Source organism: Sinohyriopsis cumingii, chromosome 8 (assembly GCF_028554795.1).
Source record: "Sinohyriopsis cumingii isolate HCF-2022 chromosome 8, ASM2855479v2, whole genome shotgun sequence".
NCBI lineage: Eukaryota > Metazoa > Mollusca > Bivalvia > Unionida > Unionidae > Sinohyriopsis > Sinohyriopsis cumingii.
The window spans coordinates 83,839,771-83,859,019 of NC_142968.1; the positions used below are offsets into that span (position 1 = coordinate 83,839,771).

The window sequence follows — 19,249 nt, forward strand, 5'->3', positions numbered from 1 at the left end:
CACATCCACATCAGTAATGACTATTGAATGCCAGGGTTTTGCACCAGTCCCTCTATCCAAAGAGAGACCACTCTCATCTGACTTCATTCTTAGCAAGAAGATGACATTTTAGCACTTTCGTTGCCAAAACAAGCTAAAAGACTTAGTGGATGGAAGTTGATGTACTCCTAATGTATTTCGATGGGGTAAGTATTATCAATGCTACAGATTTTACTTCAAAACTCGCTTTGTACACTCTGGCAAAAACAAAGCAGGTTTTAATAGAAATAGGAGAAAGTATTCAGAAACCACTGTTGAATGTAATTCTATGTTAATTTTTTTTTTTGGGGGGGGCATTCTTTTTCTGATAAAGCTAGTTCCTAGGTGTTGTACTGTCTTTAATGTTCTTTATGGAACAATTGCTGTATTTTTTGTCCTTTCTCAGTGCCATGTTTCATTTTCAGACCTGATGTCTCCCACCAAAAAATCCCGTCGGATAACCATCCCTGGACTGCATGACAAGGAATGTGTGATATCAGACCCCTGGGGGAACCTCTTTAAGATTCTGGGGCTAATTGGTCAAAATTTAAACTGGGAACTTGATTCTGACTTCTTCACTAAATCAAGGTAAATGCATAATATTAATGATCAAGGTAGTGCAGCAGAACTTGTAAAAAAAATGGGTTTCCATGAAACCTGTTTCACTGTTTATACCTACAGTTTTGTCCAGTCTGCCTTGGCAGAAGCTCACCATTCCAGTCAATTTGATGTTTGTATGTGTGTCTGTCTGTTCCTCATACTAAAGATAGTTGTCATTTTCATTGCATCTTATTTTTCAATGAGTATTAGCATTGATTTCCATGCAAATGCTTTTCACTTTTGTTGCTTTAATCTAACCTTATTCACCAGAGTACTGGCTGTTTGAGTTTTACCTGATCTTTTTGAACATGGTTGTCTGATCTATATTTTAGCTTCTTTCAGGTCCGATGATTTCAGTGTTAGTATTCTTTTTTGTCGAAATGTTTTTTGGGTTTTCTGTGTTGACCAAAGGCATTACTTTAAACTTACACATGGGTAGATAATTGCATCTGTGCATCTAATGGCGACCTTATAATAGCATGTCATTGCTTGATTTTTTTTTGTTCAACATAAAGCATTTTATAGTAAGCTAAAGATTAACTAATACTGCTGTTTTTGTCTGCAATCATTTTGTTTATATGGCAATATTTGAGACATGAAGAAAAAAGACACCAACCAGAATGTTGTTTCTTATTGATGAAGTAGTGGATGCAAAGTTTAATGCTACTAAACGTTTTTTGTAATCTTGACAAGGATTTTTCAGATGTGGATGGTTGCCATTTTTTAGTGTCATTCTTTGATTAGATCTTTACATATTAGAGATAGGGCCCAGGGTGGCCGAGTGGTCTAAAGCACTTGCCTTTACTGGACACTGCTTTGTCCAAGCAAGTTTGAGTCTTGGGCTTGGCCAGTGTGGGTATGTGAGAAAGCATGCTAGTAGCTTCATGAGGGTCGGCAGTTCTTACCGAGGTTTTCCTGGGTTTTTCCTCCACCAAATATGCTGGCCACCATGTTATAGCCTATCTTGTGCTGAAAATTCCAAAATAATTTCAGTAAAAACAACATATGAGAGTAAAACCAAGTTTCACATTTTGTTAACATTTGAATAGGAATTCAAGGAATTCAAGGATCAGTCTGTGACATGGCCACAATGGTGGCTGATTGTAAGTTTAAAACTTGTAGAAATTGCTTTATGCTATTAAGTTGTGCAAGTATCTAGAAGTTGTTCTACTTTATGAATTTACTTTAAGCACATAAAATAGTAGCATATATACTTTAGGTATGTCTTGTTATGTTTGTGTGTGCATGTGTATGTTTTGGTTTTTAATGTAGCTTTAATGATTTTTCAGTTACATAGCTATGATGTCTGCAATATCGCAGTTCATAATGATGTCTAGCACTGGGCATCATGCTGCAGACATGTAGCATCATGTCACACCCAGTCACATTATCCTGACACCAAGCTGACCAGTCATAACACTAACCATTTAATGCTGAGTGCTTATTGAGACAGCTGTTATTAACATTTTTACAAGTCTTTGGTATGACTCAGCTAGGGTTTGAACCTGCGACCTCATGCATCTGGGGCAGGCACTCTAACTACTTAGGCCACTGTTGCAATACTTAAATATGTCACAATATATTCAAAACAATAATGGAAAAAATGCTGGCATTGGTTAATATCAAGTGCACTTTAATAATTTGTTACAAATTATGACAGAAAAGAATGGGCTTTATTTATTTATGAATGACATTGCCTTCAGTGAACATCAAGACCTAGATATGTCATTGCATATGTTATAGAAATGGGTCTATTCTGTTTGCTTGAATAATATAATGAATTGCATTCTTCTAGAATGTATTTTGCTACTTGCAGTTGACTGCACATGTATTAGAATTCATGGAGATGAATGAATTAGAGTCGCAATATCCAGAGACCTTATAAATTTGATGATGATAACAGATTTAGAAGACAAATAATCAGTTTTATATGACCCATTGGCCTCAGCAATGCAACCTAATCAATATCCTACCCTCTCCCCTCCCCCATTGCTCCCCCATTACCATTTTTGTGTGCATTCCTTCATTTTTGCATATATAAATTTCTGTTAAAAAAAGACCTACCTTTGACTATTGTGGAAAAGCAATTAAACTTTGTACCTTATATCGGTTCTATAAAAATAATGATGCTAATGGCTTTGTTTTTTTTTTGTGTGCAATTGTGGAAGAAGAGAAAGCATGATTGACATGTAGGTATACAGACAGACAGATTGATGGACATATGCACTAATTTCGTTGTGATCATAATAGCATAAATTGTAAACATATTTTAGGTTGAAGAAAGGGATGGAGATGATAATGATAACTTTTATTTCCTGCAAGTAATTATTTAATTTCTGTACTGGTCTTACTTATAGAGAATTCCAGTGGCAGCACATCCTCAGCCTGTACAACCGTTCCAACCAGCCTGGATCTGAAAGCTTTGGCAAGCAGATTCTTTATACCACCACAGTTCTGTTCCTAGAGTGTTTGTATAGCTACATCAGCAGTGTTGATCCAGATGTGTTCCATTCAGGTTAGTATACAGCTCACATGTGTGCTGTCCCACATACCATATTCAGTGTAATGGTCACACTGTACAAACAAAAGAGGAGTTTGGGTAAATTTCTGGAGGTTGAAGCTCATTATAATGTGCACAAAGTGACAGTATTGTAAACGATGTCCATATTTACTAGAAGAGTTGGCTCCTTTTGTTTATGTTTGAAGCTCTTCTCACTGGAAGTTTGGTATGTTATTTAGTGCAAAGGCAGTAACAAGTTCCTTGCCCAAGGATACGCCATTGTAGTCAATCCAGAACGATTTGATGGTACGAAGCAAGCCCACACCCATTCGGCGATGAGACCAGAATCCTAACCATTGATCCAATACAGGTCCTCACTTTGGAGTTATATTGTCAGTCCAGTATTATCACTCATCATATATGTTTGATTTGCTTTGGGACTAATGAAACCTTCTAAACTTAAATGGCAATGAGACATGAATAGTGGCAAGTCCCAAGAAAATCAGAATGTTTTAGGCAGGTTTTAACGGCTGTTTACCTCCCAAGGTATCTGCTGTGATTGATATTGTTGTACTATGGTATCCTTTTGAGAGTTGTGGCCATAAAGAGGGATACACACTTATTAAGTTATGTATGGATATTACATTAGTACATTATCTGACTTGTCGCTTATTCCATCTAGTACATCAGTACATAACCTGACATGTCCCTTCATGTAGTACATCAATTCATTATCTGACATGTCCCTTACTCCAAGTAGTACATACATACATTATCTGTCATGTCCCTTACTTATTGTAGTGCATCAATACAGTGCCTGACATGTCCCTTCATGTAGTATGTAAGTACAGTACCTGTCATGTCCCTTACTCCATTTAGTACATCAGTACATAACTTGACATGTCTTTTAATGTAGTACATCAATTCATTATCTGTCATGTCCTTTACTCCATGTAACACATGAAAGCATTATCTGTTATGTCCCTTACTTCATGTAGTAATCAGTACAGTACCTGTCATATTCCTTCATGTAGTACATCAATACAGTACCTGTCATGTCCCTTACTTCATGTAGTATAAAACAAGATGGCCGGCTTGAAGCAGCTGTTCCGTTTTTTAGTGCCGTTTTCATGATATTTGTGCTTGTTGCCTGTTTTCATCTTCGTTATTGTGTTCATTATGTATTGGCTGTTATATTCGTATGTGTTTCTTCATCTTGTTTTGGAAATGAGAACAATTAGACTTTTTCTAAGCTGTCTTGCTTCACTGTTTTTGAACAAACTGCCATCACTTGATACTCGCCAGTCAACCCATTTATGCTATGATGGACCCTCATTAATTACTTTAAATGATCACTCCTTGGCTCTCCACTCTACATTGTGCTCTAGACTAAATGAACTGGGACTACATTCATCATTACCTAAATGTAAAAAGAAGCGAAAAAAGAAACGTTGTTTCAAAGCTGGCCGGCGTAGAACAGGAAGAAGAATCCCAGTTATCTCCCTTATTTTGGCTCAACAGTTTAAAAAAATTTTGACCGTTAATTTAGATAACCTAATTCAAATCCCTATTAATTCGTCAACCTTTGTGTCAGCTATCCAAGAAATACCTCTATGCATTGCATTATTCAATGCCCAGTCAGTAGGACCACCGGAAAAGCACACAGAAATAGTTAATTTTATCAACGACCAAAATGTTGACATATTTTTCCTGACAGAAACATGGCTAAAAAACATCAGGCGATGAACCCAAGTGTGCGGATCTAACACCCACTGGTTACTCCATCAAGTCGTTCCCCCATAATTCTCGCGGAGGTGGAATTACTGTCATCTCAAAGAACTCCATGATAAAACATCTTACCTACACCACAATATTCAATTTTGACCACACATCGTTTGAACTAGTCCAAACCACACTCACACTGGAGCAAAGGTCAGTTCATTTTTTTCTGCCTATACCATCCTCGTTCTAGTAGAAAAAACAAGCTGACTGACTCTCTCTTTTTGGAGCAGTTTCCAAATCTCCTGGACTATGGAAATTCGATAGGTGGCAACCTGATTATTCTTGGAGATTTCAACTTTCACTTTGTCCTGGAAACTCAAATACATCAGAACTCATAGATTCCATTAATGTTTTCAACCTCAAATAGTCACTTAACCAACCCACCCATAAACATGGTCACATTATAGACTTGATTCTTCATAGACCTGATGATAACATTCTACGGTCCTCCCTGGTATCCCATGACCTTGCATCAGATCACCTCTGCATTATATACCATCTTGACGTATCAGTCCCTAACCCTCCACCTTTATCTGCTACTAAGAGAAACCTCCGTATGATAAATAGAACCAAACTAATGTACGACATCCAAGCTAACCTAACAACTTGCTTACCTCCTACCGCAGAACAACTCGATAACTGTCTGTGTTCATTGCTTGACAAACATGCCCCAGCTACCAAGTACAGAGTATCAATTCAGAAGTGTTCTCCATGGTATAGCAGTGTTAGGGACCAGCTTCGCACTGCTAAAAGAGACCACCGTAAAGCTGAGAGGCTCTGGCTTTCCATCAGACTCACTATTCATAAGCAAATCTATGAAGTCGCTAAGAAGAATGTCACAAATATAGTCCATACAGCGAAATCAGCCCATTACACTACTAAGATCATGGAAAGTTCCAGCTGCAAAGAGCTCTTCGAGATTATTAACAAGCTAATGTCAAAGAACAAATGTACACCACTTCCAACTATCTTCACTCCAGTCGACCTTCGGGACATGTTTGCAAATTTTTTCCGTGACAAAGTACAAACCATTAGAGATAAGCTTGACACCACAATTTCAATTGACTCGTCATCACCATACAGTTGGGATACAGAATTTGAGCGTCAACCATTAACAGCATTTGAACCGGTCTCTATGGATTTTGTATGTACAATCGTGATGAAGAGTGCACCAAAGTCATGTGAACTTGATCCAATTCCAACATCACTGCTGCTTGAGTGCTTAGATCCAGTATTGCCTTCACTAACTGACGTTGTTAATACCTCTCTCTTATCCAGGGAATTCCCATCATTTTTCACAACTGCCATTGTAAAGCCTCTGCTGAGGAAACCAACACTAGACCATAACGATTTAATGAACTACCGCCCAGTTTATAATCTCCCATTCATATGAAAAATCTTAGAAAAGGTTGTTCTATCCCAGCTTGTATCTCATCTAAATTCAAACAGTCTTTTTAGCAATGTACAATCTGCATATCGCCCTTGCCACAGTACTGAAACTACTCTTCTAACAGTAGTTAATGACATTCTCTCTGCTATGGATAGCGGAAAGATTACAGTCCTCACCCTCCTTGATTTGTCTGCAGCATTTGACACAATAGACCATGATATATCACTTCACTGTCTCCAGCATGTATTTGGCATTCTTGATACAGCCTTACTGTGGTTCAAGTCCTACTTGGTCAACAGGACACAAAATGTATCTGCAAATGGAATACACTCCAGCCCAGTTGATCTATGTTGTGTTGTTCTACAGGGGTCTGTTCTTGGACCTGTTCTCTTCATTCTGTACACTCAGTCACTCTCAAGTGTCATAGATCATCATCCAGTGTCTCACCAATTGTACGCTGATGACACCCAAATATACAAATCTGGCCACCCAACTGAAGTTGATGCTACCATCCAAGGTGTAAAGAGGTGCATTTCTGATGTGAAATCATGGATGACATGTAACAAGCTGCAGATGAATGATGATAAAACTGAGGCCATTCTGATCACAACACAAAGACTTTCTCATTCACATCCTTTAATTCAAACAATAAATATCATCAACGCCAACATTAAATTCACACAATCAGTATGAAACCTAGGTGTTACTCTGGACAGTACTCTCACATTGCACTAACATGTCATGAACATATGCAAGGCTGCATATCTTGAGCTGAGATGCATCAGCTCAATTCGCAAATATCTTTCTCTTGATGCCACTAAAACCTTGTGTGTTCATTAGTACTTTCAAGACTGGACTATTATAATGCAGTTCTGTCTGGTTCATCACAATATCTACTCCAGAAACTTCAAAAGGTTCAAAACACAGCTGCTCGGATCATACTTAGAGTACCACGATCAGAGCACACCTCCCCGCTGCTCTGTACCCTACACTGGCTATCCATTCGATCCAGAATCAAACACAAAATTTGTTCTCTGTGCTACGTTTCACTGTCGGACTTTAGTCCAACATACCTATCCGATCTCACCCATGTGTACACACCAGCAAGATACTTACGCTCCTCTTCTGACAATCGTATACTCATTATTCCCAATATGAAAATAAAGTCATATGGACAGCGTTCTTTTGCATACCAAGGCTCAGCAATGTGGAATGAATTGCCTACTGAACTTAGACACAAAGACACAATGATCACATTCAAGAGGGCTCTCAAAACTCACTTATTTTGACTGCAAGAACAAACTTAAAGACCTAATAATGTTTCCTACCTGAAATATTCTCAGCGTGTTTTTTATTTTTTAATGTTTTTCTAATTTCATGGTGTTTGTTTTTGCAATAATATTATTATATGTTTTTTTATCTTATAGGTGTTTTTTAATGTTGTAAAGCGCTTAGACCTTCTAAAGATTAGGCGCTATACAAAGTCCTCATTATTATTATTACATCAGTACCTGGAGCTTGCAGTTAGGTACATGCTTTACAAAATACATTGCCTGATTTACCTCATATATCTTTCTGCTCTTGTACCCAGAGGGACTGAATACACCACTTGGTTTGTCTTACCTCATACATCATGATGCTTTTGTGACTATTTTGTGTGAATACAGTACCTCATATATCTTGATGCTTTTGTACCTAGAGTGTCTAAATACAGTACATCATTTACCTTTCTGCTCTTGCACCTAATGTCTGAATACAGTACCTGCCTGACATAAGTACCTGATTTGTTCTGTGCTTCATATATTTTTCTGCTCTTTGAACAAAGAGTCTGAATATTTTATCTTATTTTTCTTGTACCTCATATACCTTGTATATCTTTCTGCTTTTGTGACTAGAGTGTCTGAATACAGTGCATCATATATTTTGCTGCTTTTGTGACTAGAGTGTCTGAATACAGTATGTCATATTTTGCTGCTTTTATGACTAGAGTGTCTGAATACTGTACCTCATATATCTTGCTGCCTTTGTGACTAGAGTGTCTGAATACAGTACGTCATATATCTTGCTGCTTTTGTGACTAGAGTGTCTGAATACTGTACCTCATATATCTTGCTGTTTTTGTGACTAGAGTGTCTGAAAACAGTATGTCTTATATTTTGCTGCTTTTGTGACTAGAGTATGTGAATACAGTATGTCATATCTTGCTGCTTTTGTGACTAGAGTGTCTGAGTACAGTACATCATATATATCTTGCTGCTTTTGTGACTAGTGTCTGAATACTGTACCTCATATATTTTGCTGCTTTTGTGACTAGGGTGTCTGAATACTATATCTCATATATCTTGCTGCCTTTGTGACTAGAGTGTCTGAATACAGTATGTCATATATCTTGTTGCTTTTGTGACTAGTGTCTGAATACTGTACCTCATATATTTTGCTGCTTTTGTGACTAGAGTGTCTGAATACTGTACCTCATAGAGCTTGCTGATTTTGCGACTAGAGTGTCTGAATACGGTATGTCATACATATTGCTGCTTTTGTGACTAGGGTGTCTGAATACAGTGCATCATATATCTTGCTGCTTTTGTGACTAGAGTGTGTGAATACAGTATGTCATATATCTTGCTGCTTTTGTGACTAGAGTGACTGAATACAGTACCTCATATATCTTGCTGCTTTTGTGACTAGAGTGTCTAAATACTGTACCTCATATATCTTGCTGCTTTTGTGACTAGAGTGTCTGAATACAGTATGTCATATCTTGCTGCTTTTGTGACTAGTGTCTGAATACTGTACCTCATATATTTTGCTGCTTTTGTGACTAGTGTCTGAATACTGTACCTCATATATCTTGCTGCTCTTGTACCTGGAATGTCTGAATGCAGTACATGTTTTGTTTGTACATCACATATCTTGCTCTGCTTTTGTGCTGAGAGTGTTTGAATTGTGTACCTCATTTATTTTGCTGCTCTTTGTACCTAGAGTGTCCGAATATTGTGCCTGATTTGTCATGTACCCCATAATATATCTTATTGCTCTTGTACATAGAATAGCTGTATACTGTACTTGATTTGTTTTGTACCTCAAATATCTTGCTGCTGTTGAACCTAGAGTATGAATATTGTAGCTGATTTGTCTTGTATCTCATATATATTGCTGCTGTTGTACCTAGGGTGTCTGAATATTGTACCTGATTTGTCTTGCACATTATATAGCTTGCTACATTTTTACCAAGCGCATCGGAGTACTGTCAACAATTTATATCTAAGATGGCTGACTGATTGATCTTAGATTAAAGTCACGTTTAACCAATTGGCCGTATGTGACTGATATCCAAGATGCCTAACTCTGGTATTATACATTATTGTTGCATACCACAAATATAAAACTTCGTCTTTTTAATTGAGGGTTAATCACCTGGTATTAACACATTAACCCCTGGAGCTTTTTGTCATTTTTGCCTGAAAATCGAGTAGGAAACACATTTTGAAAGCTATTTCTAAATAGACTCGAAAACACCAACTGTCTGGTCATCTTTCAATAACATACTGCCTAGTTGTGTTAGAAACATCATTTTTTATTGGCTATTTGACTTGCGCATGAGCAGAAAGGTAAAAGTTGGATTTTTTATTTGTTTTTTATTTGCTAAACAGAGCCATTATTTTTGTATGGAGACCACTCTTTATTCCAAATGCCCATCTTATCCTACTTTTTGCAAAGGCTCATCTGTCTGTTTGCCATTCATACCGGTTTGCCTTAGATCTGTAACCAAAAAGTCTAAAATCCAGATAACAAAATCGAACTCCAACCACTGGTGAATTTTGGGTTTAAAAAAAAGTTGGGTCCAAAAAATGAGGTTTTTCTATCTGTATTTTGTAGTGCAACTAGATATTCCAGATTATTTGGTATCATTGAAGAGCTACATTTGTCAACCTTTCTAAAATACCACCCACTTTAGTGTATCATGCATGACCATGATGCTACAGAGCTCGGCAGTAGGCTACTACCTCCTGCCCCGTTAAGTCGTTGCAAGTGGTTAATGTGTTAACACATGGTAGCTATGGCACATACACTGTTAGTCTAATTTTCTGATATTGACTATAGTTAGAATATACCTCCTCATTTGTTTGTACACCCTATTGATTAAAAAACTGAAAAGCACAAATGAGATAAAATGTGCACAGAACTTGGTTTATTTATAGATTTATAATTTCAAACCTGATTATGCCCTGGTGGGACCCTAACACCATTATCATCTGTGCATTTAATTCCAAACAGAAGTTTTCAGTGCAAAAGGCAACCCTGTTTGCCAGTCATTTTCAGTTCCTGGACAAGTCCATTTTCAGCAAAGGGATGTATGCACAACTACACATGTATGTACATAGAAGGAAAATACTAGGTAGTCTGCTTCTAATATTTACAATGTCGAATCAAGCAGAGGAAGGTAATGACAACTACAAATTTGCCTTTGACTTGGATTTAGAAGCGAAGTAGTTTCTATGTACGTGTGCAATGGATATTACTCTAAACTCTCAACATTACGGTAATTTATGGAATTATCTGGCAGTTATCGAATAGGATGAAATACATCACAATGGTGTCTGAGGAAATCAACTCATCCATAGTGTATACAACATGGCACCGTGTTAGTATGGAAAGCCCGCTAAGCATGAAAGGTGCAGAGAATGACAGTGGTAGGGCTATGCTGGTCACATTCAGATTAGAAAATATCAATCAATAAATAAATTGACCAAGTTCTGTGCACTTTTTATCACATTAAAGAATTCCGTTATTGAAATCGATGGGGGGGGGTTACAAATAAACGGGGAGATATATTCAGACTATAGTCCATATCAGATACAGACATGTTCGTATCAGAGATTGACATAACCTCAAGTATGTTGCATTGCAGGATTTCTTGAACAAATGAAGAAAAAGGTTGTTCAGTGCAATAAAAGCAATAGTTACCAGTGAAGAGGGCAATATCTTTGGTCCATATCATCCTGGTGGCCCAGTCTTTGCCCTTCTGGCAATCCATACCCAGTGATATTAACCTTTTCATATGTAGCTATTGTCTTATTGTATTACTATTTTACTGTACCTGATATATATCTGTCCTGGTGTTCTTGCATGTCTTACATAATGAATGCACTTAGAGGTCAACATTGCTGATGGTGCTCTGAATTATGGTGTATTTTCTGACCAAGATTGACTCAGACAGGGGCATACTTTTTTCCACATGTGAAAACCTAAAAGTAGGAATAAAGATACAGATCTCATTTCTGCCATCTTACTTCATTACATTGATTGAGGCTAAATGCCATGACACTACAGTGTCAGCCATTTTGCTTATTTGGAATAGAGGGTTGATCTTGGTCATGCTTTGGGCAGAAAAAGTATGTTGAAAGATCATAACCAAGTTAATACAAATGTAAAAAAGGAACTACTGTAAAACTTATTCCAGGCCAAAGCATTGTCTAACCATAGCCCAGGTCAGTACATGCACTGAAAAGTACCTTTGTTTAATCTCTCTGTTAAGACACACCTCTGTGAAGAGCGCATTAGACAGTTGGTGAAGTCCATTTATAAAAATGCTTTAGATCATAAATCATTGTGTCAGAGCAGTAGATAATAAATTCATTCATTTGAAACAATAAGTTTGAGGGTTGCAAAATACATTATTGAAATTTTCTTTCAGGAAGCAGTAGCTCTGTACCACTAGTGATGATAGAGGCATTCAAATCAGAACAAACTAGTCCTCCCACAGAGTATGTATACTATTCTCTCTTTCTCTCTGTCAAACTGTCTGTCTGTTTCTCTCATGATACCAAATACTTGTTAAAATGGTACTAGCAGCAACCTCACTTGGTGCTCAGCATTAAGAGGTTAGTCCTATGACTGGTTGATCTGGTGTCATGTTAATGTACATGTCTGCAGCATGGTGTCCCAGTGCTAGACATAAGTATAGACTGTCACACTGCAGACATTGTAGCAATATGACTGAAAAATTATTGAAGCTATGTTAAAAATCCAAATCACACGCACACAATCTCTCTCACATTCACATAGTGACAGCCGTTTTTTTTTTGTGTGCACCATTATTTAATGGTACATGCTTGTTCTAATGATACAGCTAATTCATTAATGATACAGATAATTCATTAGCTAATTTGTCATAACCAGCTGATAAAAAAATCATGGCGATAATGTTGCATTATAAGGTTTGAATCTTTGTCAATGTTATTGACTTAAGATGTTCGCTATCTCCACAGAGTTTTAGGGATATAGTGATACCCTTAATCTGTCCATTCAGACCCATCTGTCAGTCTTGTAATCCTTTTGTTTTATCATTAGATGGAAATGCACTAAACTTGGTTCTGTACATGCTTACATTATCCTGATTATATTTAGAGCCTCACATTGAGATGTGTGAGTTGTATAGTAATCACATATTTTACCCATCCATCCATCCATTCACAGTTCTAGTAAGCAGTGTAGCTATGTAACCCTTGCATCTAACTGGATGAATTAGGTTGGGGTGCCTTTTAAAGGTGTCATCCATTCAGATCAAAGTTTTATGAATTTTCACTCATTTCCATCATTATTACATCCCCACTACTGCGGACCTTTGTAACCAGCTCAAGAATCAGTCAACATATTCTGATGCATTTCGGCGTATACTTTAACTCATAGACCCAGATGTGCCAAGATGGCGTGTGCATGGTCTCATAGACCCAGATGTGCCAAAATGGTTTGTACATTGTCTCATAGAGCCTTTTATGTGTCTTGTCAACTCCATTTTGTCATTGCTGTTGAGTAAAAGAAAAAAACTGAATTTACTATAAATTTCATAACTGGTATTAGTTATGTTAATTAAGGTCATATCTTCATGTGAGATTTGCTTGTAATGGATACAGCTCAAGAACCAGTCAAGATATTTTGATGCAGGTAGGTGTGAACATTGTCTTATAGACTTGCATGTGGTTTATATGAGGTTCGTCTCATTTAGAAGATTATTGGTTTTTGTTTTTGTTTGTTTTAATGGTGCTTTTAGTACATCATTGGCTGTAAATGGGACTTGAGTGCCTTTCCCAAGGACACATCAAGGTAGCTGACCCAAACTGGCAATGACCAATAGCGAACTTTGAATTTGTTGCACAACCATATTACAAGTGTTCCTCCTCATTCAGAATCATTAGTGCCCTGTAATTGCATGTCCTTCTGAATTGTTTCTGCAAGTTAACGTCACCAAAATATGTTGGATTTCAATCAGAACTGGCATTGGGCGTCAAAATTATACAACCTAGGTTTGATTTCCAGCATTCCACAACATCATTTACAAGAGTTATGGCCCCTGATGACCATCCTCCTGACCTGCTTTCCACAGCATAACTTTACTGAGCTTTGGTGCATTGAGCCAAATTTTGCATGCAAATTTATAGTGACGAACCCTTGAATTTTAAGATTTCCGAGTTAACGTTTACAATAGTTATGGGACTTAATTGACCATGCTGCTTCCTTTGTTTTCTGCAGCATTGCTTTAATAAGAAACATTGCATTTCAGTCAGTGTTATTTTGTACCGCTATATTTATGTAACATTGAAACATTTGGATTTCCAGTATTCCTTATCATCATTTAGAGGACTTGTGGGATCCAAATTGCTCATTTACAGACTGTAGTGTTCCACTTGAAATTCTTATGTTTAAGGTTACAAAGTGCAAATTGTAAAGAGCAGGGCCATTTGCATTGTGCCTCTCACTACTATCTCTAGGTGACTTTCAGTATTCTTAAGAAGTGTTCCAGAGGGGTGAAGAGGTCAGATGTGTTAAGATTTTGCTTATACTCTTACTGATTAAATATGTTTGAACTGTCACTCCCATATTGACAACTAAATAGATTATGGCCCATGGATGAGAAGCTCATCAAAAATGTAATCATTTCAAGGCCAACTTTCAAATGAAACGTTTTTATAATGAAAATATAATATGTTGGATTTGGCCTAGCCATCCAAATTACATATGTAAAATAACAGAATTTTGTCACATTCAACAATCTAGTTCACCTCTTGATTTCTAACAATCATTAAAAGAACGAATAAGATCTAAATGAGTTCATATTTTCATTCAGCATAGATTTTGTTCCTTTAGCCATTTTCTTTCTAATATACTAAAAGATTCTTTTTCAGAGTCAGTACTTGACTGTACACAAGCTTTCAGGTATTTTTATAGAACTTTCTTTAGCTATTTTTGTAATTGTCAGACCAAGTGCCAAGAAAATAAAGGCAGAGACCCCAATAACTCAGATCCATGCCTCCAAGTCTGTTCCTAACTCTCCCAAGATCATCCAGAACTTTCAGACTGCCTTCAGATGTTATGAACTTCTACACTCCTCACAGGATCTTCAGAGAGGTCAGGCAAAATTTTCTGTTAGGAACACTTCAGTAGGTTGACCAGGATGGAGCCTTGTGGATTGTTAACTCATGCAAAAATATATGCAGTGGATATTTCACAGCATTGGGAATTAAGCAATGCTTAACCTATTAACCAAGTAACGTAATGTCTTACCAATTCTGACATGCAGTTGATTAAAAAGACCTGAAATTGACATAAGTTTCATAATTGTCATCAATTTATCTTTAGAACAGATTGTTAGCAGAAATTAAATGCAAATTGTAAGGGTTGAACATTTACTTACTGTTGGTTATGATAAGGAGTGTTGATGATGATGGAGATGATGATGATGAATGCATGATATAAAAATTATATTTATATCTATCGACATGTATCTATTTGAATGTCTGTACAGTTAACCTGAACATTCCTTAAAAATTATATATCTTTTTGTCAGTGCATTTGCATGTCTCTTTTGTGTAAGGTTGAAGAATCAAATCAGTACTTTTTTATAATTGTGACCAGGCAAATATAGATTGTTTGATTAACTAAAAAATAAATGAATCTGCAAAATTATCTAAATTTGACACAAGCATTAACCCAAGTATGTCAGGAATTCTCTCACAACATTTACCTGGTTTAAATGAAAGAAATAATCGTAAATGGAAGAAAGATAAACTTTTGCTGAGCATACCTCTTCAAATTAGGTTCATTTGTAATGCAGTCTGAGTGGACAACAACTTTGTAGTGAGGACAAATGTTATTAGTGATTACGTCTTGTTTAGTACAAAATATAAGTTCATTTAACATGCATACAAATTTAATAGCCCTAACTTTATTATTTTCATCTTAATTTTCAGATTTCATAAGTTTATGCCAGAACTGGAGAATGGAGACATGGAGTTGGATGGGACATTTTCAGACAGACATGTTTCTTTATCAGGTTAATGTATGATCCTGCAATAACCTATAACACATTAACCCCTAGCAACGACTTAACGGGGCAGGAGGTAGTAGCCTGCTGCTGAGCTCTGTAGCATCATGGTCATGCATGATACACTAAAGTGGGTGGTATTATAGAAAGGTAGACAGATGTAGCTCTACAATGATACCAAATAATCTGAATATCTAGTTGCACTACAAAATACAGATAAAAAAAACTCCTTTTTTGGACCCGACATTTTTCTACCCAAAATTTGACCGTGGTCGGAATCCGATTTTGTGTCTGGATTTGAGACTTTTTGGTCTCAGATATAAGGCAAACCGGTATGAACGGCAAACAGACAGATGAGCCTTTGCAAAAAGTAGGATAAGATGGGCATTTGGAATAAAGAGTGGTCTCCATGCAAAAATAATGGCTCCGTTTAGCAAAAAAAAATAAAAAAATCCAACTTTTACCCTTCTGCTCTGTGCGAGTCAAATAGCCAATGAAAAATGATGTTTCTAGCAAAAATAGACAGTATGTTATTGAAAGATAACCAGGGATTTGGTGTTTTCGAGTCTGTTCAGAAATAGCTTTTCAAAATGTGTTTCCTACTCGATTTTCAGGCGAAAATGACAAAAGGCTCCAGGGGTTAATGTGTTAATAGATATTTGAAATGTATGAAACATGTTGATAAATACAGCTAGTGGCATATTGTATTGACTTAATAAGTTTCATAATAATGGCAGAGGAACACAAGTTTGAGATTTTGTTTGTCAAACAACATTACAGAGTTTGCATTTTTAATGGCCTTTCGTGGTATTATCTCGGTGTGTAATAACACATTTATGACCATGTAATAAAATATTTATAACATAAAATTCTGGTGCTTAGAAAATTTAATTCCTATGCAATAGAACATTTTCTCTTGTACCAGTAAATGCATGACACTTTTATTCTGTGAGGGCGATGATTTGCATTATGCTTGTTGTATCTTATTAAGAATAGTTGCCAAAAGAGAAATAGTGCACCAACTTGTTATCGTAGGATTAGAGTTACAAACAGAATGTATCTATTTACAGTTCACTGATTTTAATTTATATTAACTATGTACTGAAAATTTCATGAAAATTCAATGATAAATATTTTCTTTTTTGACTATTTTACTTTTTTTTTGTAATATTGTGACAGTCACTAGGATTTAGGAACCTCAGACTTGAAAGCTGTAACAGATATTATTTAAAAACATACATCTTGTTAGGGATATAGGGTCACTGGAGTTTAGAATAAGTTAAAGTTTTAATGATGTGTGGGTAGAGTAGGTTAATTCAAAATGTTATTCTGTATTCATTTCAGGGGTCTTATCAAGAAGCTATCCGTCATCTTCAGAGCTACTCTCTTGGGTCAAAAAACAAACCTCAGGTACATATAACTACCTGCCCAGAAAATAAATTATTCTTGCAGTTATTTATGTACAATAGTTTAGGCCAGATTCATGTCCATATCGAGTTGATACGTAGGCTTGTGTGAATGATATTATTGAACCGTGATTAGTGTGTGTAAGCACACTCTAGTTCATTTAGTGTAAATAATATTTGCATCTGCAGCTAAGTATCAGTGTCTATAAATGTTATAGTTATCTAATTAGTTTTGTGGTTTTGGCATTCTGAACAATGCCACTCATTTGATATATGCAGGTAATCAGTTGTCATGGAAGATTCCATTTTTGATGCAGGACTGAGTGGCCATTGGAGCTGTAATGTGGAAGAGGTAAAAGACATGAGCATCACCAGATTTTCATTAATTGGTTTAAAATTTCTAATTAATGTCTGTTTGTGGTATGATTTATCTAATACACACAACCATGACCCACAGGGTGGATTACATGTACTCAAAGCAGTCTTTTCAGTATGTATTGAATAAATGGTGTTGCTCTGTATGTTGATACAAATAGTGCTGATATCATTTGTGCATGAAACTAATTAGGTAATTTCATCCACATTTTGAGGCACGCATGTGAAAGTTCTCTGAGCTACAGAATTGGATATCATTAGCATTGCTGAGCTGAATGAACTATAATATTCAAATCATATACATGTAGAAACTGGTTGAAACCCAAAGTTGATTATATAACTCCCACCTCCAGTCCATTATTTTTGGCTCTGTTGAACTTGGTTTGGGTCAAGATGTTAAATAATATGGAGAATTACTTACTATACTTGATTGGATTGTGATATGGGTCATATGATAACTAGACTAGGGATTTTTAAGTGATTTGAGATAGTAGTATGAACTATATTGGGTGACTTGAGATAATAGTGTAAACTAGGTCATGTGATGAGATAGTGGTGTGAACTAGGTAATGTGATGAGATAGTGGTGTGAACTAGGTAATGTGATGAGATAGTGGTGCGAACTAGGTCATGTGATGAGATAGTGGTGTGAACTAGGTCATGTGATGAGATAGTGGTGTGAACTAGGTAATGTGATGAGATAGTGGTGGGAACTAGGCCATGTGATGAGAGTGGTGTCAACTTGGTCATGTGATGAGATAGTGGTGTGAACTTGGTCAAGAGAGCTTTTGTCTCACAATGATATGTTATGTATATGGGTACAATTTTTCATGTATCATAATTTCAAAAATATAACTATAAAATGTCCATGGTTACCATAGATATTCTCTTATAAGTTGAGTCCCTCTGGAAACAACATAGAACCTGATCTGTCATTGCATAATGTGCCAGCTGATGAGGGTCTGTGTTGTTTGTTCTACTGTTCAGTCCTAAGAAATTGCATGGACCCAGATCTGCTTGGACATTATGCAATGACAAATCTGGGTGTGCATTTTGTTAGCAGTAGATTTTAACTTGTATGTGTGGGTTGTTTCAGTAAAATATTCATGGGACCAAGGAAAGTACTTTTAATATAGAATAATCACCCATAGTTGCAGTTTAGAATTGTATGTTGTTTTCATATGAACTCTGGGGGTAATCTGAGCACCATAGCATATATTTTTTTTAAAGTGCCATCCCTGAATACCATGTATGCCTAAATGGAATAGCCCTGACCATATACAGTATTTTCTTTCTCTTTGTCTACAAATCAGATTTTGCATATACTGTGTTTCAGTTCAGGAACTCCTTACAGTTGGCCTCATTCTTCTACTGCATGAACAATTATTCAGTAAGTATTGGTTTAAGATTTTTAACTGATATTGTTTATTGTATATGTACCAGTAACTTACACAATGAATACTTTTTGGGAATTAGATGGTCTTCATGGCTAAGAAAACCAGATGGCCAGGTGGAAACCATCCTGAATTTTCCACAATATATACATGGCATCGAAACCAGACATAATGTGAAGCAAGTAAACTTCCACTGTGTTACATTAGTTTTTAACTATTCAAAGAAGACCTTACTCTTCTACCAACTTATTATGCAATATTTTATGGTATTTCATGTATTCAGTGCCTTTACTTGCAAATTATCTGAAATTTAAATTTTGTATTTTTCATTTTTAATTAACAAACAAACAACATACTGTTCCCCTAAAATACTTCCATATTTAATTATTAAGAACAAAGAAACTCATGACCTGCTTTTTAAAAAAAAAATTGGGAAATATTGTCTAGGCTAATCAGATGG

The 19,249-nt window shown here is 36.3% G+C and overlaps 1 protein-coding gene across 3 annotated transcripts in view; it reads left to right on the plus strand.

The window, feature by feature from the left end:
* Window positions 1-19,249, plus strand: part of LOC149794017 (integrator complex subunit 10-like) — a 65,033-nt gene that overhangs the window by 38,489 nt on the left and 7,295 nt on the right. For all 3 annotated transcript variants that reach the window (XM_089967959.1, XM_089967956.1, XM_089967958.1), the window contains 7 exons: window positions 444-606; window positions 2,976-3,133; window positions 11,989-12,058; window positions 14,551-14,699; window positions 15,542-15,624; window positions 16,960-17,025; window positions 18,732-18,785. In XM_089967959.1, coding sequence (XP_089824085.1) covers window positions 444-606; window positions 2,976-3,133; window positions 11,989-12,058; window positions 14,551-14,699; window positions 15,542-15,624; window positions 16,960-17,025; window positions 18,732-18,785 — 743 coding nt within the window. The remainder of the gene's footprint in view (window positions 1-443; window positions 607-2,975; window positions 3,134-11,988; window positions 12,059-14,550; window positions 14,700-15,541; window positions 15,625-16,959; window positions 17,026-18,731; window positions 18,786-19,249) is intronic.